We start from the raw sequence: 11,377 nt of genomic DNA, 5'->3' as shown, positions 1-11,377 counted from the left end.
ACCGGCTGAGTTTCGAACCTTTTTGTAGTATTCTATGACTTCCGGCATTATAAACACTTGAAGGCATGTGAACATAAAACACCAAAGAAGTGTTTCCGCCCTTGCAATCGAATATAGGGATAAGAAATAGTCCCTTAGCTGTCTTAACTAAGCTTCTGATTCCGACAGAGGATGTAGCACATATACCGTACAAAATTACTGAGCTTACTTCCAGAAGTATCTGATCTACAGCTGATATCGCTGCTCATTCAGTTTTCGCCAAGCTTTTTCTGACACGGACTGAAGATCGGTCGATAACCCTGATCTATTTTCGAATTAAAAAAGTAACGAATAAGGAAAAATTTACGTTTTCATTCTATCTAAGCTGCTGTATTTTCCCTCTCTGATCATAAAACAATGTTAGTGCTACGACGAAAGTAACAGTGTCAAATACTTCAAGGACACAGCCTTTATTAGGTTGAATTTGCAGGATGAATATTGCAGTACACTAAAGGTAAGTACCAAGCTCAATAAAACACATCAGACGTAAAATGTACTTCAAAACAGTTTAAATCGTAAAGTTAAACGAGAGTTGTACCAACTTACTCATGTAAGAACTGTTGTAGACGAAACATTGTCATCCTTTACATATTTGTTTGCTTGTTCAGCACTAAATTCGTTGTTTTTATTTATTGTATTTCAATCTTTTATTTGTTGTATCAGTTTTTCCTTTTGTTTATCTTAAAGGTGCTTCTGTCTATGGCGTTTGTCTTCAGCTACATCAACGTAGTTTTTGCAAAACCCGTTTACCCGGAGATGCCATCTCCTCGCAGCCAGGACTTCAATCAGCATTCACAAGGTCAAGACTACCAGCCATTAAGGGACGCTATTGAACCAGAAGAGAACATTAGTCAATTAGAGAGTAACATGACAAGTGATGGAAATGGGTTTCTGGAAACTCCAACTGCACATGACCGCATTGCCAGGAATACTCACCCTTGTGTTTCAGGAGTTGTGAGAGAGTTCGATTCGTGTAGAAATCTCTGGGTTGACAAAGTACAGTGCAAAAGAAGTCATCCCGCCTGTAGTCACGTGGTAAGCACACACGGAACACCAAAGTGCTAACCAGTGTACGGCTTCAGAAATGCTACGTTCGTTACCAAATGTCCTTCGTTACCAATAGATTGTCAATGTGCAATATAATAAAATGTCCTTCGCTACCAACAGACATTGCAAACGCGCCGCTTGAAGCAATTCTGGAAATATATGCTGTATATTTTGTACCGGCAGAATACGTGACAACATTTACATACTGTAGTTTCTGATCTAATTTATACAAGAAGGAGATAAAAAGCCACTGTAAATAAATGATGAGGCCAGGTCGATCCGGGTTAAAGTTTATTTTAGAGCGTATTATTGAGATGGTTGGTTTGTTATAATACTAATGTAAGCTCTGTAAGTAATGCAAAATAATAAAGAAGATAGAGTAGTTAATGTTGTTCTAACGATTGAATAGTTCTTGGAAATAAATTTCATTCAGTGTTGGAAATCTCAAGCAAAATGATTGATTACATTACTTGGAGCGGTTTTCAACTGAAGGTCAAAGGTAATTCGGCCCGAGGGGGATACGTAAAGTTTGAATAGATGTGCATGCTGCGGAGGGTCTTAAACGCTGACCCTATTTAAGAATGAAGGACATGAAAAATAACACCCTATATATGGCCCAAACCCGAAAAATGACACGCTATTTAAGGCCCAAACCCGAAAAATGACACCCTATTGACGGGAAAAGCTCAAACTAAGAATAGTGTGGACGGCTGACCTTTATTTCGTTTCTATAACCTTGGACGTATACGAAAAGTTCAGTTTTAAGGTTACTGTAGACTTTCAGGGGTGCCTTCCGGGATACACTTTCTTTGCGCGCTACTTTACAGAAAACCTCGGTAAACTATATATCATTGTACAGTTAATAAACTGTCGAATCCGAAAATAGCAATATATTTCACCATTTTTGTTTTGGTAGGCACGCACAAGTCTTTAATCAATACTTAAATTGAACTGCACAGTGCCCTAATAGTCCGCCGATCTTGTACAGTGCGTTATTATATTTGTAAAAGTTCAAGGTCCTGATTTCCATGGCGTTTCTTTATAATTATTAATGAGTTTCTGATGCTCTCGTAAGCGACCACCCTCTATTGTTTTACCATGCAGTCACTCACGAGAGCTCATTCTTGTAAGCGACCAGCTCTGGTTACGACCACTTTTCGAATTCCGAGATGATCCCTTTCGAGAGCTTCGACTGTGGTTATGCTTAAAGATCGTCCCTCATTTTCATCAGTTTACAATCTGGTAGCTTCATTAGCTCTTGAGTAAACACTATAAGTATCAAAAGTCTAACAATTTCGCGTCCTTCAATTAAAACAAAAGACCGACAAAAACAGTCGATTCTGACGTTATTAGATGGTGTTTAGTTTTCTCATAAGGGTTAGGTAAATCATTTATTTTTTGTAAAACTTGTGGCACCAAGACCAACTGACTAAATCCCTCGTTCAAAACTGTCAGAAGTCATCTGGGAAGTTCTTAAACTTCTGTTGCCCCATTTTTTAAAACTATATGTATTTGTCGCTGAATTCGGTCAACAAGGAACGTCACAGAAACTATAATATGTAATCAGCCTAAATTAACTGAGGAAAGATCACTGCTTACTAGATCAAAGATCTCTAACTCAGAAAGAAATTTATTTCCTCACATTACTTGATCATTAGGACAAACCAACAATCTACGTAATTCACTTTTAAGCCTGAATCAACCTGGCTTCATTTATTTGCATTAGCTTTTTTTCAAGTACAAATTAAATAAACTTATATATAAAATTGTTACATACTGTGCAGTTATAAAATGTTATTTACACAGAATTGCTTCAAGTGGCACGTTTGCAATACCTGTTAAGGACGTACCGGTACATTTGTATTTATACAGCACATTGACAATCTATTGGTAACGAAACATCGGAAATTTGGTAACGAGCGTACAATTTCTCAAGCCGTACACTGGTTGGCACTTTAGTGTTTTGTGTGTGCTTACAACGTGACTACAGGTTGGATGTCTTCTTTTACACTGTACCTTGTCAACCCAGAGATTTCTACACGAATCGAACTCTCTCACAACTCTTGAAACACAAGGGTGAGTATTCCTGGCAATGTGATCACGCGCTGTTGGACTTTCAAGGAACCCATTCCCATCTCTTGTGGTGTTACTCTCTTGACTAATGCTCTCTTCAGGTTCAATGGCGCCACTTAATAGCTGGTAGTCTTGACCTTGTGAATGCTGGTTGAAGGCCTGTGTGCGAAAAAATAGTACCTCCGGGTAAGGGGCTTTTGAAAAAACCAGGTTGAAATAGCTGAAGATAAACACCATAGATAGGAGCACCTTAACATTTAAAAAAAAAAAAAAATACAATAAATGAATAAATTTAGTTAAATACTTTAGGTTGGGGTTGAATCCAAGCGAGGCCTGTTCAGGTTTTTCTCACTTTTCCAGTCGATTCAAGAGCTCTACATATCACCTTTTAATTTGTTGGAAAACTGCGCGCGTTGATAAAATATACGACTGTTTTGCAGTGGGTTAGTCTGGCATGTTAGTCTTGGTTAGTCTGGCATGTTAATTGAAGTCAATACTTTCTTTACATCATGTACAACAATATTCATCCTGCAAATTTAAGAGCTCGTGTCCTTGAAGTATATTAGTCTGTTACTGTAGCACCAACAATGCTTTATGATTAGAGAGGGAAAATGCTGCTGCTTGTATAGAATGAGATAACTTAGACGTTTCCTCATTTCGTTAATTTTTTATTCGAAAATAGCCGGGTCGGTGTTAAAGCAAGCTTTTGGAACTGTGTCAGAAACACTTTGGCACTTTGTCTGGATAAGCTGCTGATATCATCAAATGCATGTGAAAATAAGCTCGGCAATTTGGCACAGTATATGTATTATATCCTCTCAGTTAAGGGACTTTCTTATCCATACATTCGATTGCGCAGGAACACTTCCTAAAGTAATTGGTGTTTTATGTACGCTTGCTTTCAGGTGAAATATAGCGTTTTCACCCACGTTGCAGCAGCCATGGAAATGTTTTGGAGCAAGAGAAAGTGTTTGCATAAGAAAATAGTTCAACTCCCACAGGATTGGTTTGAGACAAAAACATGGCCGCTATTTCATTGTTTAGGGATATCACTAATATGGCTGCCGTGGTGTCATGTTATATCGCTCTATAATGAAGTCAAGATATATAGAGCTGCAGTACAAAAGGTTCGAAACTCAGTGTTGTGTAGAAAAGCCTTTGTTAAGTATTTTCCTTTTTGTTTGTCCCTGGCATTTCTATTATTTTTTTAGCCCATTTGTTCCAGGAGATTACTCAAAGGCAATTATATTATGATAGTTAGCGAAAATTAAGGAGTTGTGTCAGGCTACTTGATATATCAAGTTATATTTTATTGTTGCATTTCAGTCCAGGAGCCTCCTACATGAACGGAAGTTTAATGCATTCTGTGCTATTTTTAACTGCTCAGTTGAATTTCCTCAATATCCACACTGCTTAAGCAAGGGGATGCACCTTCCACCCAGGTGTAGTTTGGTTCCATGACATCATTTGAGAAATGGAATGCCGCCATAAAACTACCATTTGCTTTTGATTTTGTGACATTCTTTTACTATGCGAAACATAGATTCTTAAATTTCTTCGTTTCAGGACAATAAAAAAAACAAAAAAATACTTTTTAACAGAGATATTGGCAGTGGTGTTTGGTTTTGTTGAACGACATATTTTGAACAAATATAGTTCTGACTGGTTTTGTACATGAAAAAGTCTAAATCTCCGGATATAAAGACCCGAATCCTAACCAAACTGGTTATCTTATGAATGGAAATGAACTTTTGAGCTCAAATTGGATGTGACTTGAGCCTGAACTGCTTCTGTAATGACAACGTTTTTGTCACTGCTATCAGTGGAAGTGAAATGAAATGACACAACAGTTTCACTACAGTTTTTTTTCATAAGTTCTTTCCTTCGATCGTATTTTTTTGAAAACTGCACCAGATACAGAAATAAAATGTTATAAAGCGTATTGGTCTAGCCATTGGTAATCAAAAGCGCTCTTGTAAATGATAATTTCTTCTGCCCCTGCCTTCTTTGTATAATTTGTCATTAAATCTCCCCTTGGGTTAACCTGCAGCCATTATATTTATGCAAGCAAGCCAAAGCTATATGCTGATGAATGGGTAGTTCTTGACGCGTGCGCAGTTCTTGTCACATTCGCATGCGCATACAGAGATGGTCTCTCCCCGCATTGCTGAGATGTTTGAATGCTAGGTTACCTAAATGTAGAAAGAAAAATGGCGTCGTCTATCGGTTAAAGAAAATAGCGATGGACGCAATTGATGATTAGATACTGTTAAATTTTGCAGTACATCTAAAAATTGTTACAATTAAAATAACTTTCCTGCTTTTCATAACGTCAGTGCATGTACAGAAATCAAGGCAACCTACCACTTTCGGTGAAAATTATTGAGAATCAAACTGTAATGCACGTTGATGCAACATTAAAACTGATCAGGAGTGACGCTGTTTCTCGATCGGTTCCCTACAGCGACAAGTACCTTTCTTCCAAAATGTAAAAGTTTGTTCGGATATTAATAGCTCTGTCGTGACAGGCACAAAAAGGTAGGAACTATGACGTCATTTAGCGATAAGTACTTAGCTAGATGACGCTAATACCGGCTGAGTATTGTAACTGGTCAACTGAATTGAAGACATATTGCGCATTTTCGAATTAATGAATTAAGACACCGAGAGACGCAAAATTGATTTTCTCATTATATCCTTAGAGACAGATGCTAAATGCTCTTAATCCCAGTCCGCTATAAACGCGGAAAACGGGAAATCAATTTTCCACCGAGGTCAGTTAAGTATAGACCATAAAGGAAGGTGATCAGTACCGTTTGTTTTGGTTAATTATTCAAATTTATTTTCGGGTGTCTGTTTGTTTTTTCAGGGAGTTGTTGACGTTGTAATTAATCTCACAAATTTAGAAACCGGTAAATTAAACATAAAATTACGGAAAATAATTTGCTTAGTTATGTGGCTTTTATTGTCTATCAAACGAAGGGTGCACAAGACAAAATATGGCAGAATCTTGATTTGTACTTCTTTGAAATCGCTTTAATGAATTTTGGAAAAGCGGCTTTGCATGGCAAACATTTAAATTAAACTTTGTTAAGTTTGACATAATTTGAAAGCTCTGTCGCTGATGTATCAATTTCACATGCATAAGTATATTGCAGCAAGCCGGGTGTTTCATTATTCATTCCGGCAAACATTCGCGACTCAGTGAATTTAGTAATGGATTGACACAGCATCCGCCTTAGCTGCCGTAAATATCTTATGATGTCACATATTCCGCCTTTTTTTGCCCGTTGTTTGAAACATCAAGAAAAGATCCTTTCTTTGAAAAGAGACACCAGAATAAACTGAAAACCTGCACCGTGTTTTCTGATATAAAATTTTATTTATTAAACGTCAGCATCAAAAACATCCGACTAAGTTTATCCCTAACCAACAGAATATTGCCTTGTTAGATCCCAGACAGAACATATGAAAGTTCGCCAAAGTAAATGCTTCATAGATGTGCTTACACAACAAGTATAAAGTCTGGCCAAATTTTAATCTGTGATTCGTCAGAAAAATGTCATTTGGAGACGGACAGTTAGGTACGATAGCAAAGTTTAGCTTCCGTTTGAGTCACTTCCCCCGCGTTGCGGGGCAAGGAGTTATTTTCGCATGCGCACGTGCATGTAAAATGAAGAGATGAGTCTCAATATAGGTTTTTAGCTCTTTTTTTGTATTTTAATCAGTGTGTTACCACCCACGGGAACTTTTCATAGTAAAGTAAGCAAGCCAGAGGCTGGGAGAGTATTTGCCTACCAAGGGCAAATCTTATACGCAGTTCATATCGTTTCAGCAGTCAGTAGCAATTCCAAACTTGAATACAAAAACCGAAAAAGGCACCATAACAAAATCACCTGTTCTAATAAAATAAATGGGTCTTCAGGGATTTCTTCACTTGCAGTGATAGTGGCAAGCAATACGATATTTATTGTTGAAAAGCGTGCAAAGTTTAGATCAGTTTGAATCGCAAAGCCCTTTCCACTCAAAAGATAGATTACATCACTGATTAATGAGGGAGTCTAGCCTCCATTCTAGTATATGGTCAACGTTGAAACTTTTTCCTAACAGAAAAAGAAAGACTGTGTTTCACAATTTCTTGATCAACGAAATCGAACAAGCTGTCTTTTCTCTTCCAGACTATTTCCAACGGTCTAAAAAGAAGAGCTTAATATTTCACGTCATGTCATGAAATTTGATGCGCACACGGGCGATTGGCATGGCTCCTTGTTCAAGTGGCGTGCATATGAACGAATTACTCTGAGCAGTTAAAAATAGGAGAGAGTTGATTCAACTTCCGTTCGTGTAGGTGGGGTCTACAACACGCATCGTTCAGTAATGGATAAGAATAAATTAAAATTAAAGAGTATAAAAATCCCCTTCCATTGGGATAAACGCTATGTGTTAAGTTCAGTACTTCAAGGTGAACCACAATACAGTAAAGTAACTTCATTCTTCGACTTTACAGGTAAGTTAAGCAAGATGTTTAGAGAAATACAGTCACAGGGCAAGTTGGGCGTCTTCTATCGAAAATTTAGCCTAACGTTTCCATCAGGTTTCTCTTTCCAATTTTCTTTCTCACTTATTTACAAATTCGCCAAGTTCTTGGTCTTTTTCAACTTTGTATTTATCTTTGGTATTTTCTTTTCTTAAACTTAACTACTGGTTTGAAGTTCCCCTATTTAACGTTATTTCTCAAATCGTAAGAACATATCACGTATGATAAATAGGCGGAACGTCTTATGGATGGTCTGAATAAGAATTGAGATATTGTGTATGATGCTTTAATTTCCCGTTTTGCACTAAAATTACTGCTTATTTTATGCTGTTGAGGATTTTCAAGCTGACATTTATTATTTGTTTCACTTTTTATACTTTTAACAATTTCGTGGAACAAACATTTCAAGTCATTCACTTAAAATAGCGATGCTACCAACAAGCTGTAATCTCAAAAACGATTTTATGTCACAAAGCTTAGTTTCGTACCGTTCGAGTGGTTTTCACATGATTTTCTTATCAGCGCAGCTTTCAGTGAAGAATTATTCTAACGGAAAATACATCAATCATTTTAAGGACTGTTCCTTATAAAATGTAGCAATTTTCAGTTAAGAAATTCCAAAACTTCTGAAAGTAATTCCAAGTTGTTGTCGCTGATTCAGTATATTCTGCGATGTGAAGACTTTATAAGTTTTTATTTCCTTGCATCTATCTGATAACAAAAGTGTCACTGACACGGATAGGAAATGGTGATAACACCGTGAGATCTATTTTGGAATGTTTAAGCAATGAAATGGGGAAATTGTAGTTCTTGTCTGACTTTTTAAGGTTTTTCTGTACTTATATAAGCATTATTTCTTTTCACTCCTAGTTATACAGTGTCTATAACATTGCAGGAGTCCACAGAACCCAAGTAAACTGACAAGATCTTCAATCAGTTGAATTACAGGATGAACTTTGCGGCAAAAGTAAGTAAACAACTCAGTCGATTAATTAGACCAGTCACCTGTAATCTATGGTTAATGTAAAACTATGCTGCAAGAAAAGTTTCAAAACCTTTCAAATGCATAAAACTTGTTTTAAGGCTCAGTTATTCTCGACTTAAAATTTTATTAGTGTCCTCACTTGCAATTAGTTTGTAAAAGCTAAACACCTCGACGCTGAAATAAAGTCCTTATACCACTACTGCTAATAAAAGTTCTTTATAAAAATGTTGATAAAAGCTGAAAGCTTTTATTTTAACTAGGATGTGTTTATTTGTCTGTGTTCTACAGTTTCAATCCTATTAGTGGGCAACGTTCGTGAATAGATATTTTACAGTACATGGGCAACGTTTGTGGAAAGATATTTTAAAGACAAGTTTTAACAGACTTCAGTCATGCAAGAATTAATTGAATGGAGAAAGTGTTATATGTTGTGTTCAACGTTTGATTTACCGGTTGAATGTTTTTGGTTGTTTTTGTGTTTGGATAGATAAATCTATTTATGGCGTTTGTCTTCGCCTATTTCAACGTGGTGTGTGCAAAACCCCTTTTCTTGGAGAAGCCATTTCTTCGCATCCATGCCTTCAATCAGCATTCACAAGGTCAAGACTCCCAGCCATTAAGCGACGCCATTGAACTAGAAGAGAGCATACGTCAAGAGAGGAATCACACGAGTGATGGAAATGGGTTCCTGGAAAGTCCAACTGCGCATGACCGCATTGCCAGGAATGCTCACCCTTGTATTTCAAAAGTTGTGAGAAAGTTCGATTCGTGTAGAAATCTCTGGGTTGACAAGGTAGAATGTAAAGGGAGACATCCAGCCTGTAATTATGTGATACCTATATACAAAGTACCTAAGTGCCACACAGTTTACGGCTTCAGAAATGCTACGTTCGTGAACAAATGTTCTGCATTACCAATAGATTGTCAATGTGCCTCTTAAATTAACTTTGAGAGAATGTTACCCTATATACCGGTACATCAACGTAATTGTATTTTGTATTTATCATTTTTGTTAGTAACAGATTTAACAACACTGTACATAAAGCCTTTTTAAGGCTTAGACAAGTACTATATATACTTCTGCGGATATTGTAAACAGCTGGTCTGTTTTAATGCTAAGGAAATTTTGAAAATAAACTTGACTCAGAGACAATAAAAGGACTGGAGATGATATGATCTAACAGCATGAGGGAGAAACTCTTGAAATTATCCTTGTCATTGTCTTTTTTTATTGTGCACAAGGATATGTCGTCAGACTTTGTTAATTTCCTCAAGATTCCATGTTAAGCTTCTTTTTCATTCCCAGGTTTGAAACGTGAGTTTTAATTTCTGTAAATCGGGACACTTAAGCAACAAGGCAAACTGATTTCTCTTGTCTGCTTGATAAAGCTGTCTTGCCATTTCATGTAGGCTTTTGGGAGTCTGTGACAAGCAAATTTCTAGATGATCCCAAATTTACTTTTAAGGATTTCAGAAAATTTAGACCCAGATAATTTAAAACTTCATAAGTTTTTTTACCTTTTTAACATAATCAGGTTCTGCAAAAAGCGTTACGATCCTTAATAATTACATTTTATTTTGAGGGCAATTAGTAAGGTGTTTGATGTAACGTGAAACCATTATGAGTTTAATTATTAACAATTGTGTCACGCCATACTCAAAATAAAAAAAGTTATTAACGATGAGGGTCAAAAAATGAAAAGGAAAACTCTGATAACTACACAGAATGATAGAATAACTATCAAGGATTATTTTGATACCTGACTTGACATATTCACTCAACTGTGAGACTTCGTATGCCTGATTTCACAAAACTGGGTACTTGTGTGACAAATCACTTAGTCTTAACAGATGTTACTGAATCTCATTGTTCGTGAACCTGAGCTGGGTTAAATGTTTTGTCCACTCGGAACCATCGAAATAGTCATTTGGCTTCGCTGCTGCTCTTGGATCGAAAATATCTGGCTCCTCTGCTTCTTCATCCTCGATACTGACAATGCTCAAATAAATATGGCTCTTGACGCGGCATTTATGCGTTAAATCATCGTCATTGTCACTTTCGAATCCTTCGATGTCAGATTCGAATTCAAAACCATTGTCTGCAATAGCGAAGTTTCCATGAAAATAATCAAGTATTTTTCGAGTGCTATACCTCACAGACCTCCTGCTCGTGTTTACAAGTGGTCTTTAAATCGTGTCTTGTCGACAATTAAAAGAAAAAAATTACGAAAAAACTCGATGAAAACAACTCTAATCGGACCGAAATGGCGTCTCCATGAGTGTTTTGTCTAACTTGGCCGTTTGGGAACTGGTAATGACTAAGAGGGAGACTGCTGGTTAAAGGAAGTGCAGGCTACTCTGCTGTCCGATATATCGGACACCGGGCTCCAAAGGGTTAATAAACTTGAGGTGTCAATTCCCTGTGCATTAAGGCTCCATGGGTCACAGTAGATTGAAAGAAATTGATACCATGCGAAGAGAACATAAGAAATAATTCTTCAAAGCAGATTTTTGACATGAGATGAATTGAGGAACATGAAGGTCAGCTACAACCCGAGTCAAGACAAGCGTACTTGGAAACGTTATAAATAAACGCCTTGTTACTTACATTCAGCAGAGTGAAAACGGTTACCATTCACAAATTTTATGTGAACTTCTTTCCAAGTAAGTCATGTTTGGGCCGTGACGTTGCAAAG

At 37.0% G+C, this 11,377-nt stretch overlaps 1 protein-coding gene across 1 annotated transcript; it reads left to right on the top strand.

Annotated features, from left to right (window-relative positions):
- Positions 1–707: 707 nt before the first annotated feature.
- LOC145491421 (uncharacterized) lies at positions 708–2,242 on the top strand. Its single transcript, XM_081470609.1, has one exon. It carries the CDS (start codon positions 739–741, stop codon positions 1,102–1,104), a length of 366 nt encoding a protein of 121 aa, XP_081326735.1. The 5' UTR covers positions 708–738; the 3' UTR covers positions 1,105–2,242.
- Positions 2,243–11,377: the final 9,135 nt, after the last annotated feature.

This window comes from Orbicella franksi, chromosome 6, assembly GCF_964199315.1.
Source record: "Orbicella franksi chromosome 6, jaOrbFran1.1, whole genome shotgun sequence".
Lineage (NCBI taxonomy): Eukaryota > Metazoa > Cnidaria > Anthozoa > Scleractinia > Merulinidae > Orbicella > Orbicella franksi.
The sequence above is the reverse complement of the archived record's forward strand: the minus strand, read 5'-3'. Positions and strand labels throughout refer to the sequence as shown.